The sequence below is a fragment of the Urtica dioica genome, chromosome 11 (genome assembly GCF_054948205.1).
Source record: "Urtica dioica subsp. dioica isolate 48M chromosome 11, U.dioica_male_clone48M_v1_H2, whole genome shotgun sequence".
NCBI classification, from domain to species: domain Eukaryota; kingdom Viridiplantae; phylum Streptophyta; class Magnoliopsida; order Rosales; family Urticaceae; genus Urtica; species Urtica dioica.
In genome coordinates this window covers 17,091,992-17,107,075 of record NC_142766.1, presented here as the reverse complement: position 1 = coordinate 17,107,075, position 15,084 = coordinate 17,091,992, and the positions used below count along the sequence as shown (strand labels likewise).

Here is a 15,084-nt window from a genome sequence, read left to right as displayed (position 1 = left end):
CAAATAAACCCAATTTTTTTCTTCTTTAGAGATCTCTAAGAGCAAGTGCACACCATCTCAAGATAGAGATGGAGGGGCACTCTATCTTCAAAATCATATTCATTGTCTATATTTGAATCAGATTTGAATAGTGTATCTTCATATTTGAAGATGCACTATTTCATCTCTATAACTTCTTTTTAATACCCAAAGTTTCTAAAAATTTTAAAATTAGCCCAAAATTTAATTTATAAATGTAATGTGATACTTTTATATGTATTATGTATTTATTATTCTAAAAAACATTAATTCATTCACACATTTCGTCGAGCAGGTACCGTGCAGAACAGAATGAAGACCTTGGGTTATTTAGAGATGGGAAATTCCGCGATAAGCCATGGCGTTGATGATAAAATTCTACGACATAGAGAGATAAATTTATTTGTTGTATTGAATTTATTTGTTTTTGTAAAGATTTTGTCTGATGGTGTAGTGTGAATGAAGATTTTAAAATTTTCATTTATAAAATATAAATAAAATATAAAATGGATAAAAAAAAAAAACAAGTGTCTAATAAAAGATAAGGACATCCATTAATTTTTGTTATTTTTTTCACTTCACGTGTGCGGCATGTGCCAACTTAACTGAGTTTTTAACGAAAATTTGACGGAATGACTAGAATTGTTAAAAAAAAAAAAAAAAAGTTCAAACATGGAAAAAAAATCCATTTGAGAGTTGGCCAGAGGGATATTTATTATTATTATTAATTAAAACGACAATTAGAGTACTATGATTAAAGCAATGTTACAAATGTCAGTTACGACGCTGGTCAAAAAAAGGCTGACGAGAGTCTGGTTATCGTTTTTCCTCTCAATGTGTTGGAAAATCGCCGAAAACGACATGTCGTTTCCACAAAATGTCACATTTCGTTTTCGAGCATTATAAAGAGTAAAATGATTAAACATTCGTAGACATTTTAAGAATTTGGGCAAACAACGAGCTGTTGGCGATTCTCGAACCCAAGCAACCCAGCGGTGACGACAACCTAATTTTGGGGAATTTGGACGACTTTTGGTCTTAATCGGTGACATTCGGACACGGTAAGGTGAAAGTCCACATTTTTCGGCAGGATTTGGCAACTTTCAGGTCGACTTTTGTGTTTTGAAAACCAGTTTTTGTTATCACATTTTTCTTATCGACGAATAATCACATTTTTCTTATCGACGAATAATCACATTTTTCGGCGAAACTACAACTCTTTTTTTCCTGTTTTTGAAGTAAGTATATGATTCTAAAATATATATAAATCATAAATATATATGTAGTCGTTTATTTTGCAATATTATTTTCGTTCGTCTTTGTATCGGCATATCGAATTTTTTTTTTCGAAAACGGCATTTGACAACGACATTTTATTTTATATTTTTCACATTTATTTTGTTTGATTTTTCGTCGGTGTGTCAATTTTTCGTAAATCAGTTGACTCGAAATAGCATCGAAAATGATATTTAAATCCTTGGATTAAAGTAATTCGAAGTGGGAGTAAGATGAAGAAGATTCGTTAAGCAAGAGAGAGATCTTAATTTTTTTATCATTAGATAATATGCTACGTGTCATGATCGGACCGGTTGGTGTTCACTTACCAACCACGTCAGAAGGAAAAATAAACGTGTTTTCAGTAATGCCCTTCGCGCCACAACGTGGCAGAAGCTTGGACGATAGAGAAGCAACTTAGCTGAATTTAAATGTTATTTCGCGTCCGTTCTCCAGAACCTTCTCCTAGAAATGCGATATAAATGCTTCTTTTGGAACACAATTGTCGTTCTTTGAACAAGAGCTCTGTAATTTCGATCGTGAGAGAGAGACACGGGAATCAAATCACTGCAAGACTTCTATTTTCTCTTCTTCATAGTAAGTTTGTTTACGACGTTGATAAGGATTTGTTGTTGATGATTATGATGATTATGATGATCTTGTTTGCTTGTTCCAGTGAATTGTCGATTGCCTTTTTGAGTTATATTTTTTCATTAGCTGTTTGTGCCTTGAATTTATCGTTTTGTTTACTACAACTGAAATTTCAACATGTTAGATTCTTGTAAAGAATTGTTAGCCTCTGTATGCAACTAGGATTTTTACAGGAGGAAAATATTAAAGGAAAATGTGGTCAAAGAAAATAAGCATCATAGAAATAAAGTACTTTTTTTTGGTGCTTGGAATACCGGAAGATTTTTAGTGTAGGAAAATTTTGGAGGAGAGGAGTGACATGATGTGTCGGTATGTAGAAATTGCGAATATTATTTGAGTTTTTTTTCGATGGTTTATGGCAACAAATTTAAGCAATACGTAAATCAAGGTTTGCTAGCATATATTTTAGAGCTTTAAACAAGGGAATAATGGCGTGAATGATTAATTTCAACAAGGAATTGTTTAATTCTGATCACCAAAAATATCTGCAGAGAAAGATGGAAAATAATCAGCATTCGGTTTTATCGGTTGTAATTCTGGAATTAGCATATTTTGAAGTTACATTTTTTGTGAAGAACGGCTTGAAGTATATCTAATGCGGTGTTGCCATGGAGGCTTATGTCAGTGAGACTAACTTTGTACCTTTTTTTTTCCTTTTCTTGCTATGCCAGATGTCTTACTCCAGAAAGTCAAGGTGCGTTCAGGACCAGAGAATCTTCATTTTTGCATTCTAAGGTTAATCAATACCAATTTAAATGGTTATGCTGTATGATTTTTCTTTTCAGGTATTCTCATTCTCCATCACCGAGATATGATCGGTCTGTCTCCAGGTCCAGGTCCAGGTCCAGGGGTCGATCAAGGTACTACCTTCAACCCAGCTGGGATTTTTCATGACTTGTGTCTGTGTGTGTGTGTTGATTGTATATTTGGATTGACTTTTTTCCATGTAAACAACGTGTTTGGCAGGAGTTCATCGGTGGATGTTGACAACCCAGGAAACAATTTGTATGTGACGGGGCTCTCGCCTCGAGTCACAAGGAGAGAACTCGAGAAACACTTCGCTGCTGAGGGAAAGGTGTGAAATTACGGTCTAGGGAGACAATTTCTTGATTCTCAGACCTTGTTATCGTTTAGTTGCTTCATTTTGTTCTTTACCTTCTTTTTCTTGGCTACTCGTATAGGTGGTGGATGTGCATCTTGTCACTGATCCATGGACACGGGAATCCCGAGGATTCGGATTCATTACCATGTCCAACATCGAGGACGCTGAGCGCTGCATTAAGTATTTGGATCGCTCTGTGCTTGAAGGCCGTGTGATTACTGTAGAGAAGGTAGGCATATTTGATTAGTTTTTTTGATAACTTGTTGTACGCCCCAGAAAAATCATTACTGAATACTGCGATTCCCTTTGGTTTCCGAGTTTGATCATTTTCTGTGTTTGAAAGTTGTGCGCTTCTTTTTTCCACTTGAAGTGTTTGTTGCAGCAGGTTTAGCTTGTGCTCTTCACCAAAATCCAAACTCAACTAAACAAACAAATCAAAACTCACCAACAACTTCAGAACCATGGGGTTGTATGCCCTGCATTTCTCTCTCTATCTTTTTTTCTTTACATTATTATTATACTTTCCACGGTTCCCAGTTTTTTTTTTTTCCTCAAATTATTCCTATGCTATATCAATGTATCAAATTATGTTTTCTTTTTAAAATATTGAAGTTATCCTCGAATGTTCATCTGATTCCCGGTCGTGCTTACAGGCCAAGAGACGAAGAGGTCGCACTCCAACCCCAGGACGGTATCTCGGTCTGAAGAGAGAGTACGGTACATTCTCAGTCTCTACTGATCTCCTTGGGTTATTTACTCAGTACCTATGTAGCTCTCTTTACTGATCATTTCTTTTTCAAATATTGTGTTGTTACAGGGCGTGGGCGGTCTCGAAGCGACTCTCCCGAGAGATCTCCTAGCTACTCCCCTCGGCTCGGCCGAAGCAGAAGCCGATCCGGCTCTCCTTACCGTGGCCGGAGAAGATCCTACTCTCGCCGGAGATCCTATTCCCGGTCAGAGTCACCTTACAGCAGATCTCCGGTGCGCCGGCGGCGGGACCGGTCCTACTCTCCGTATTACTACAGGCGCAGGAGATCAGACTCTCCTTACAGAAGGCGGAGATCGCCTTACAGCTGGCGGGGTCGGGACCGATCCTACTCTCCTTACGACTCCCGAGAGTATTATTCGCCGGAGGAACACAGGAGGAGCTATCGCCGCTACTCTCCAGACGATGATGATGAACGTTACTACTACGAGAGAAGAGACCACCGGTATCCGAAATCGAGGAGCACAAGTTCCAGGAGGAGAAGCTTCTCACCGAGTGTTTCTCCTGATCGGCGCAGTGTGAGCTCTCGAGGCGGTTCTCCGAGTCCTAGGCTCCGATCTCGGAGTCGGAGTGTGAGTGTGATTTCTCGATCCGTTTCTGAGTCACCTAGAGCTAGGTCTGCCTCTCCTTCATCTTAGAAGGGTGGGGGGTAATGGAAAGTCCGATTAAGCTCCTCGTGAACGTACTATGCATTTGAATATATTCTGCTGAAGACTTCGCTGTTCTATTTTTTTTTATGAACCTATTTGGGACAAAAGACCTATATTACATGCATGTAGATTCGGAATTTTATTACGTTCATTGTGATCTTAGGTGTGCGTATATGACAGATACGTTGGAGTTCAAATAGCTCGTTTCCTGTGTGAAGAGCAATTCTAAAAAAAAAAATATACAATCTCTATCATCAACTATTTGTGACAAAAGACCTATATTACATGCATGTAGATTCGGAATTTTATTACGTTCATTGTGATCTTAGGTGTGCGTATATGACAGATACGTTGGAGTTCAAATAGCTCGTTTCCTGTGTGAAGAGCAATTCTAAAAAAAAAATATACAATCTCTATCATCAACTATTTGTGACAAAAGACCTATATTACATGCATGTAGATTCGGAATTTTATTACGTACATTGTGATCTTAGGTGTGCGTATATGACAGATACGTTGGAGTTCAAATAGCTCGTTTCCTGTGTGAAGAGCAATTCTAAAAAAAAAATATACAATCTCTATCTGTTGATGCTAAGCTTGTAGAAAAGATTCTTATTTGAATATATAATGAATTTATTCATAAAGAGATACAGCATTACTTATTTGTCTTTTATGCAAGGCCAACGGGGTTTTTGGAGCCAAAGTAGAAGGCTCATAAATACATAAACGGTACTAGCTTATTGGTTTTATGACTTTATCTAATGTGCTCGTTCATTGTAACTCTTAATGTAGAAAGCCAAAAGAGCCCATCAAAAGGTGATCCGAACTGAGTCACGGTACACGGCACTCCTGGATGTTCCATATTTCCTTGGCATACTGGGCAATCGTCCGATCGCTGCTGAATTTTCCACTGCCAGCGGTGCTCATTATCGACATCTTTAGCCATCTTTTCCTATCCCTGTAATCCAATGGAACGGAAATGGAATTAACCACTCTAGTCTTTGCACGAAAAAATATGGACACAGGAATAAGCATAAAAAATGCAGTTGTTTTTCCATGAACGAACTTGTAAGCTTCATCAACTTTTTCCTGGGCGTCCATGTAGCTCGGGAAGTCATGGCCAACGAGAAAATAATCTCCCCGGCCATAACCGGAGTCTCCCTCAAGAGAATCGAGGAGTGGATTGTAGTCGTAGCTTCCAAATACTCCGCTCCTGATAAACTTCTTCGCCTCCTCAAACCGCGGGTCTGGCTTGAACTGATGCGAGGTGAAAAGTGGTTACCAGTGAGAAGAAAAATAGGAAATACTTTTTGAGGCTTCTAATCATAGCAAGGAAAACAAAGCTTGATACCATCCCGTTCTCTCTTTCTTTACGAAGTCTAGGGACTTGGTCTGCCGTGGCGCCAAACAGGAAGAAGTTTTCTTCTCCGATTTCCTCTCTGATTTCAACATTAGCGCCATCAAGTGTTCCTATAATGAGGCAACCGTTGAGTGCGAATTTCATGTTGCTAGTGCCACTTGCCTCCATGCCTGCAGTGCTGATATGCTGCGATAGCTCGCTTCCTGGAATAAGCATCTCCGCTACCGACACATTGTAGTTCGGAACAAACACAACCTGCAAAAAAAAAAAAAAAAAGTTCCAAGTATATTTTCAGCAGTTATAGGACACCAACATCGTAGATGAGGCCATGATCGAGATAAAATAAATTACAGTATGTCAACCCGGATATCCTCTGAAACTTGAAGAAAGAATTGTGGATACACGTTTTCTTCTGAGATTTCTTTTAACGATTTAAGCGATGGTTCAAAGAGAAAAACGAACCTTTAAAAAGCTGTTGACCTCAGGGTCATTGTTGACAACTTCACCAACATCAGTCACCAACTTCACTATCCTTTTAGCGTTTGTGTATGTTGCGAATGCCTTCCCTCCAATCATGATGGTGCGAGGAGTTGTTTTCTTCCGCTCTTCAGAGCTCATCTCCTATATTAAAATTAAAAAAAAAAAAAAATAATAACAACGTGTTCGTCATCAATCATCCTAGATGATTTCAGCTAAATAACATTGTACTGGAGTGAAATTTTGCGGAAAATTTACCTGCAAATATACGATCGGAATATAAATAGTGAAAAAGATGTATGAAGGACAATGCAAAAATACTATCATATTGAAATGTGACATGGATTACCAGTACCTTTAGCTTTTTGTATCTGTAAATTGCACCAAGAATGTTCATCAGCTGCCTCTTATATTCATGGATACGTTTCACCTGTATGTCAAACAGACTATTTGGATCAATATCTACTCCTGTCACCTGCTCTATGTACTGAGCCAAACGCTGCTTGTTAGCCATCTTGGCTGATGCCCATTCAGCTTGTAAATCTTCATTGTCTGCAAACTGTTTAAAAACATATCGCGGGTTTGAGTAAAGAGCACACGATAAGAAGCAACGATCTTATAAAAAAGAAAGAAAGAAAGAAAGAAAAGATCCTTCACTACGCACTTCTCTAAGACCCACTAGTAGGTCAAGGTTGGTAGCCCATTCATCAGTCTTTAGCCACTTGGTGATTATGTCACTAAGCTCAGGACTGCAAAATTGAAGCCAACGACGCGGAGTAATACCATTGGTTTTATTCTGCAACTTTTTGGGCCAAATAGAAACGTAGTCTGCAAACAACTCAGACTTCAATATGTCACTGTGCAATTGGGCGACACCATTGACCTGTACATAAGACAGGATTGGTAAGCCCATCAGCTTAATCAACCAGAAGCTTAAACAAAAGTAAAATAGCTTAATATGAGAAGACCATAGACGGACGAAACAAAGATAATATTTTGAACAAACAGCTTTTCAGGTACCAAAAGACATGATAGACTTTACTTTAAAGGTTGTACATGGTAAGAAAATGAAAAAAAAAATGTGTATATTTTTATATATAACTACTCTTTCATTCTAGATACGGAATCCTAGACCATATCTATGCTCTCAAGATATGAAAAATTGTTAGCGATGTTTACATAGATTTTTGGTCTCAAACTTTGAAAGCCAGAAGTTGGAAATACAAACACAGCAGTTTTTGCAGAAAGTAAAAGTTTTTTGTTGCTGAATTTACAAACCAGTTCCACTACGACCAAATAAGGGACTTCAAAAGATACAGATGAGACAACAATTGAGTCTTCGACAGTAGGTAAATTTAACCTTCAAACGCATTTAGTGTCTTACCGTATGAGCAGAAACTACACATAAGTTTGCCATTCGAACAACAGGCTTTTGAGGATTGTTGTCCAAGATTCTCATGTTGGGAATCTTATTCTCAAGGTCAGGACGTGTAGAATGTACCATGTCAATGAACTGCAACAAATTTACACTTAAATAATAAACTATTCTATTTTGTGCAAACACATGGAAGAGAAAAGGCTTGAACATACCCTCCGATCAATTTCTTGAATGATTTCCATATGGCGAGGAAGAAGCTTCCACATGACTGATTGTGACCATTTCTCTAGTGCTTCAGGAAGAACTGTATGATTAGTATAAGCCACTGTCCTGTTTCAATATAAAAAGAGAGCGATAACCTTAGGATTCTAATGCAAACCACCATGAATACAATTTATGTTCGAAATATAGTATCTGAAAACCATGAAACGTATTGAACCTTGATGTCACATCCCAGGCCTCATCCCATCCTAGTTCTTCCTCGTCCATCAGCAAACGCATTAGCTCTGGAACCGCTAGGGTAGGATGGGTATCATTTAATTGTATAGCAACCTTGCTGGGAAAATCAGACCATTGCCACGATCCCTTTTCAGCTCTCCTCTCCTTGAACCTAAAGATGATATCCTGTAATTTTTTTTCTTATGTTACATGATTGTTGACCAAGGTTTCATGCCAAAACAAATAAATTGAGCATGGAATATTTGATAATGAAAAGTAATAGTTGCTTGTAAATAACATTTCTGCTAGCTCTAATTAATGGATGAGTAAAAGGGAATTAATCAACCTGAAGCGATGCACTGCATAGGAAAAATTGTTGCTTTAGCCGTAAAAGTTTTCCATTTTCTGTGGCATCTCCAGGGTACAGAACAGCGCATATCTGCAAACCCATATGTGGATGGTAATACGTGATTAATGAGAGTATTTTTGGAATGTAAGATAAATGACGTCAATGATTTATATATGAATTCATTAAAAAAAATGTAATTTACACAAGATATGTATTTCTAATCAATCATATATGGGTGTACGGAGATACGGTACATGATTTGAGAACTATACTTCCTAACATAATAAAGAATCTACCTGCTGAGCTCGAGAATGAAGCTGTGCAGAAGATTCATATTGTCCATCATTAAACTGAAATAGGTTGAAATCATCAGCAGTGGCTTTTGCTTCCCAAATACGAAGGCTGATAGTGTTCTTGGTTTTGTATCCTGGAATCGGCACATCATAAGCCAAGGCTTGAAAGACCTCGCCCTCAACCCACTTCCGGCTGTAATACAAAACAAGTATGTCTTCGTCAAAATATCTCGTTCCAGTTTAAATAGTTATTACTTGAATTTATTATGACAAAAATCAGTGGAGAATTAGTAGTCAATTTTATTATTAAATTCAACACTTACGATCCATCAGGCTTGATCTCAACACGGCCAAAGAATCTGACAGGGAAAACGACATCATGCCTTACGATTTCCCATGGACTAAATTTCTGCATATTCACAAATAAAACTAGAAATTTTCAGCTAAAGTTGAGGGATATAACTTAAAACTCGAGGGATTCAGCGAAAGAAACCTCAAGCCAATCCTCAGCAACTTCTTCCTGCCCGTCTTTGGTGATCCGCTGCTTGAACAACCCATATCTGTACCTCAAACCGTAACCCCAAGCGGGAAGATTCAGCGTCGCCATGGAATCCAGAAAACACGAAGCAAGCCTCCCCAGACCGCCGTTACCAAGAGCGGCATCTTTCTCCTACGGAAGATTGGGTTCCAACAGTCGTAAATCCACAGCTCAGAAAATTAAACAAAACCGTAACTCTCGCGTTCTATACGATATTCTCAAATTATTAATGTCAATAATAAAAAACATAAGCGAAACCTCTTTTAGTAAATTCGATATGTCATATACAATATTAAGTTGACCTTACTTGTTCAACAATTTCTTCAAGTTCATGTCCAAGCTTATTCAACGCTTCGGCATAAGCACTTCGAAGGTTGAGATTCCCAATTGCATTTGTCAAAGCTCGTCCTTGAAGATACTCCATTGACAAGTAATACGTTTGCTTTGGATCCTCCTTGTGGAAGTGCTGATACGTCTCGTTCCATTGCTGCCAAACAGACACACATACACAAAGGAAGCCATAATTAAGAAATCGAAAGCTATTTACAGACAGAAAAATAGAAGGATTCGAATTCATTTCTTCTTCAGGAATACCTGAATGAGACGGTCGCGGACACTCTCAGCAGCGGCAAAGAAGGCCTGCTCGGGCTCAAACTTGACCGGCGAGAAGTGAGGGCTAAACTTGGCGTGGTAATTGATGTTTGATGCAATCTCCGACGAATCTCCGGCCAAAGGATTCGCAATCGCCGGAATATTCTTCGACGGAGTTCCGGAAGAAGCGGCAGCATCTCCGTTGGATTTCGTCAAAGCCGCCATTTTCGTAGCAAGAGGTTCTCAACCACTTGATTTACGAAACAAAGATAATAAAAAAAAAATTGAAACGAATGAGAGAATTCATAGCTGCCATGAAATAAAAAATACTGTAAACGAGTGATAGAAACTGATTACCTCTGTTTGTGTGTGTTGATTGGCCACTTGTTCAGAACCGGACGAGCGTGATGAGGAAGAAAAAGAGAGTCCGATGGTCCAAAGGAAACGAAATGGAATCTGATGAAATTAATGTGAAGAAGAAGAAGATATTTTGCTTTCTAATGATCCAAAAGAGAGAGAATATGCTTGCTATGTATACTTGTATGAAAGAGAGTGATATTTGGAAGTGTTTATAGCGCAAAGAAAATATCGAAGAAGATACAATTTTGAGACTGTTTTGTTTTCTTCTGTGATCTTTTCTGGAGAAAGCGACGGAGTCACATGAAAAGTGGAGAGAGAGCTGAGCGTGGGTGAACGAGTGACGAGCGTTGCGTTACATGGCAAAATTGGTCATTTTGAGATCGGAGAAACTTGAATCGTGCTGATAACACGTGTATATTTATATATATTTTTTTATATGAAAAATATTAGTAAGCTAGTCCTAGTCAAACTGCTAATTTGCCTATTAATGAAATCTATTCAGCAATAAAACTCCTTTTGGTAATGTTGAAATATTCTTCATCTTGTTAGAGTTGTTTTAATTCGCCTTAAAATATAGCCACTATCAATATACTAAAGAAATACCTTAATCTAAAGATTAAAATAAATGTAGTTACCTAGTATAAATACATTTTATATTATGTGGTAAGAGTATAGTTATGTATTTTATATAAAAATTTAGAATCATTATTATAATCATGCATCACCACGGTTTTGTTGACTTGATCACACTATCATAAATTTAAGCAAACGATCAATATATTTAATCACCAGTCTCACCATACTAATAATATATGATAATTATGTTGCCTGGATAATTATTATACCCTTATTATGGAACATATTCTACCGTATTATGTCAGATTACTGACTTGGATAACTGATGCACTCAATTTTCTCTTAATATATTTCCTAATAAATTTACCACATTGATGTTCACCTATTTATCGGAACAAGTCATGGTTTTTATCTTAAAGAAGTTATTGTTACAACCATAGAACTTTCCCATGTGAGAAAACCCTACGCTCTTATTCTACGGTCGGCTCATGAATCATTACGGGATATACATATTGTTATGAGTCGTTTTTCATTCGAGAAAGGATCTCAACTAGTAGTAATTTTGATAATTTTGATCAAAATAGTAATAATTATGCCTTTATTGAATGTGCACTAAGTTGGTCGGTTTTTGGACGACGCGACCGAAATTGCGACGTGAAATGCGACGGAAATTGTGACGAAAATGACACAATTTTTGTGTTTTATACCATGGGCTAATCGACATTAATGGACGCAACGACATGGAAATTTCAACGCAATACCCGCGACACAAAATGACGAAACGCACATATGATCGTAAATGTGCCGGACTTCTCAAATTTTCGCAATTTCGACGCAATTTCCACATAATTTTCCGAGATTTTAAAACTTGCTTCAAACTAATACTAATGCATTTTTTTTATTACATCCAGAATTCAGCAATTTTAATTAATCTCCTGATTTAAATATGAAAACATAAATGAATAACTTCATATATGGAAACAAAGTATCAATTTCATAAACAATAAATTCAGTCGGACAATTTGTATGTATAAAAATAAAAATGAAAAACGCACACACACGTAACACAAAAAGAAGTCACGCTCAACTTAGCGAGCGTCACAGATTGACCAATAATAATTCACCATTTACACCTTAGAAAAATGAATGCAAGACAACAGAACTTCAGTGCTACTCCTTTGTTTGTATATAAAAGAAAGAAAGATAAAAAAGGGGTATATATGAACAACTTTTCAGGCAAAAAAATATATATATATATATAGATATATATACCTACTAGGCAGAGATAAATTTATGGGCGTCGTCTTCATCGACGACCCCGAAAGTGACGTGTCTGGTTTTGATTGGATCTGCGTGGGGATAAGTGGACGAGTTGTGGAAAAGAGGCGGAGGAAGAGGAGGCAATGATGACTTGTCACTGATGTCCTTTCTGATTCCCCACAAGACTTCGACGCAGGTCTTCATGGACGGTCTCGAGTGCCTCATCGGCGCTAGGCATTGCCGGGCTAGCCTCAGCATTTTCTCCGCAGCCATCGTCGCAGCCGGGTTTCTCCGGACCCTCAGGTCCATCGCAAGCACAAAGTCCCCGTGCTTCAGCTTCTGCATCGCCTGCATCGCAATGATTGCATAGAGACATGTCATGTGGGAAAAAAGCTAATAAGTTACTGCAAATATATATAGACTTTTGCATCACTACGGCTAACGTGAGTGGTGATGGTGATTAACTCTATTTCCTATTTAACGAACTCCCTATTTTGACTCCGCACCGATTTCCTTTCACAGCATGTTGGCTCTCGTTCTCTCATTTTTGGTAACGCCTCTTGGCCATAGTGTGAGAGCTTGATTCACAGCACATGCGTTTCTCGTGTGAGAATTATATGTAGCATATGAAGAGAACATGTAAATGAATCGAGTCATGCCAACAAGTTAGCGTGATGACTGCCTAAGAGTAGAGCTATGCTGAGAGGAAATAATGATCTGATTGTCTATGAAGCTTCATGCTAGTCTCAAGTTCCAAATTAACTCCTTGATGTGATTCTGGTTTTCTATACTTCATCATTGATAGCAAGGAAATAGAAATTATAAATATATTTATCTTTCTTCCTTTGTCCTCGACTTCTTCCTCTAAATATAGTGCTTTCATTTTCTTCGGTTAAGTATCACGGGGATCCAGCTCAAAATCAATTGGGAATGGGATGAGTAACTCGCTATCTTGGGCTCTGATACCATGTTAAGATTTCTCTCGGGAGAAAGAAAGTTGACAGACGAAAAAAAAAAATAGTGTTTGGCTGAGTGGAAAGAATCTCAGACTTGTTTCTATAGTAGACTCAACTGATTTGATGAATTTAAGAAGCTTACTCTACTCTTAACATCATCTATAAACACCTCTGTTCAGTTTCTCGTTGATAATAAAGTACTCTTACCCATCTTGCGGTTAATCTCTCTGGTTCGCGCCTCTTAGTTTCGATGGGATGTCTTCCCGTGACGAGCTCGACTAGCAAGACACCGAAGGAATACACGTCGCTCTTATCAGTGAGTTGATAAGTCCTGAGGTACTCTGGGTCCAAATACCCCGCCGTTCCTTTCACCTGAGTCGAGATATGGGTCGCATCGTTGTCGCTATCCACGGCCCTTCTGGCGAACCCGAAATCAGCCACTTTTGCTCGCAGCTTCTCCGTTATGAGGATGTTCGATGCTTTTATGTCTCTGTGTATAACCGGAGGGTCTGCCAATCACACCGCCGAAAAATTCATCGGCTAAAAAACTTGGCCCTCGTTACTAGTTTTTGAGGAATAGAATTAGGATTTACCCGTGTACATGTGGAGGTATGTAATCGCATGTGCCACATCGATCGCAATGTCTAGACGCTCCGGCATTTCGAGCACGTCACCCCGAGTACCTAAATTCGAGGGAAAATTAAGCGCTTAACGAGATACTTTATGTGCTTTAGCTCTATTCAGAACACGGAAAATGGAAATGAAAATCAAAATTCTATGTTGTTTTTTTTAAGCCATGGAAAATTGAGAGAGTGAGAAGAAGGGTAAACTGAAAAAATAGACACAGACGTGGCTCCCCCAGATACAGAAATTTCGATGTATTTCATTTTCCATCTAATTTTCTATGAAAAATGACACACACCCATTAGGAGGGATTTCATTTTGATTTCTCTCCTATTTTTAAGGTTCCAAAACACACCCTTAAGAGTCTAGTCACGGCCTATAAAGCTATTGTTACCCGACTTACCATCTAGATGTTCCCGGAGAGTTCCATTGGAAACGTATTCAACCACGATGATCCTCTCGTCTCCGTGCTCCAAGTACCCGAACAGCCTCACCAAATTCAGATGCTCTATCGTCGACAGCGTAGCGATTTCATTCTTGAACTCCGCGGACAAGATTTTATCATACATGTTCTGCCCCAAATAACATCCAAGTCTATCAAAACTTTTCTTCGAAACCATATGGACTGTTTCAAACAACGTTGTACCTTCTTTGCACGCTTCACGGCCACCACAAGCCCGTTGTCAAGCTTGCCCTTGTACACGGCTCCGAAACCGCCTTCGCCGAGCTTGTTTTCGAGAGAGAATTTATGAGTGGCCTTGTGGATCTCCGCGAAGGTGAAATTCGGGGGAGTCCCGAGTGGTCCACTGGGAGGTACACCAGAGGAACCATTGCCGAAAGAATCCGACAGCCTGGATTTCGACGAATTACCATAACTTCCTGCAGAAAATTCATATGAAGCTGGGCCAAAAAAAAAAAAAAAAGTTTTTGATTCAGTTCTATCAGCTCTTGAAGAAAACCTAATAATCAAGCCAAAGGATCATAGGAACTTACAGGAAAGCCCGCCACTTTGAATGGATCTTGTTCTGGACGGTTTGCTTTTGAAGATAAAGGAGAGAGTCAAAATCCCAGCAACTTTCTTGGCAGCCAATTTGATGTAGCTGAGGACAGAGTTGGAATTTTGTTGGTTCTTTGGGTTCTCGCCATTGATGGAAACGGTGTCTCCATGATATGGAGACTTGGGCTCTTGGTTTCTCGTACTTTGATAAGGTCTACGTGGACTTGGAGTTCTCTTCATCTGCAGATAATATTTGTGGACTTTCTATCTGATTGCCCTACTTTTGTAGATCATAGTTTGTTGTTTTTCTTTTTCCCTGAAATTTAAGAGAGATTGGTTGTCTTGTCTTTACTGTTTATCATTTATTCTAATATTAAATAACGTAGGACCGGTTCGAATTCGACCGAGTAGGAATCGTGTGTATC

At 38.5% G+C, this 15,084-nt stretch overlaps 3 protein-coding genes across 3 annotated transcripts; 1 reads left to right on the top strand and 2 right to left on the bottom strand.

The window, feature by feature from the left end:
- Positions 1-1,761: 1,761 nt before the first annotated feature.
- Positions 1,762-4,672, top strand: LOC149381800 (uncharacterized). The gene is made up of 7 exons (XM_089601605.1): positions 1,762-1,890; positions 2,616-2,638; positions 2,730-2,804; positions 2,911-3,019; positions 3,126-3,275; positions 3,700-3,763; positions 3,864-4,672. Exons 2-7 carry the CDS (start codon positions 2,616-2,618, stop codon positions 4,448-4,450), a joined length of 1,008 nt encoding a protein of 335 aa, XP_089457731.1. The 5' UTR covers positions 1,762-1,890; the 3' UTR covers positions 4,451-4,672.
- A 214-nt stretch (positions 4,673-4,886) lies between these two features.
- On the bottom strand, positions 4,887-10,535 carry PHS2 (alpha-glucan phosphorylase 2). The gene is made up of 16 exons (XM_089601604.1): positions 10,244-10,535; positions 9,890-10,136; positions 9,603-9,782; positions 9,251-9,427; positions 9,081-9,166; positions 8,761-8,950; positions 8,462-8,554; positions 8,117-8,301; positions 7,890-8,007; positions 7,684-7,812; positions 6,964-7,182; positions 6,655-6,858; positions 6,285-6,443; positions 5,814-6,077; positions 5,529-5,719; positions 4,887-5,420 (listed from the first exon to the last, which is right to left on the bottom strand). The coding sequence occupies exons 2-16, from the start codon at positions 10,109-10,111 to the stop codon at positions 5,294-5,296; spliced, it is 2,544 nt and encodes an 847-aa protein (XP_089457730.1). The 5' UTR covers positions 10,112-10,136; positions 10,244-10,535; the 3' UTR covers positions 4,887-5,293.
- A 1,262-nt stretch (positions 10,536-11,797) lies between these two features.
- On the bottom strand, positions 11,798-15,070 carry CRCK1 (calmodulin-binding receptor-like cytoplasmic kinase 1). The gene is made up of 6 exons (XM_089601586.1): positions 14,656-15,070; positions 14,309-14,562; positions 14,066-14,234; positions 13,632-13,721; positions 13,246-13,547; positions 11,798-12,430 (listed from the first exon to the last, which is right to left on the bottom strand). Exons 1-6 carry the CDS (start codon positions 14,897-14,899, stop codon positions 12,098-12,100), a joined length of 1,392 nt encoding a protein of 463 aa, XP_089457712.1. The 5' UTR covers positions 14,900-15,070; the 3' UTR covers positions 11,798-12,097.
- Positions 15,071-15,084: the final 14 nt, after the last annotated feature.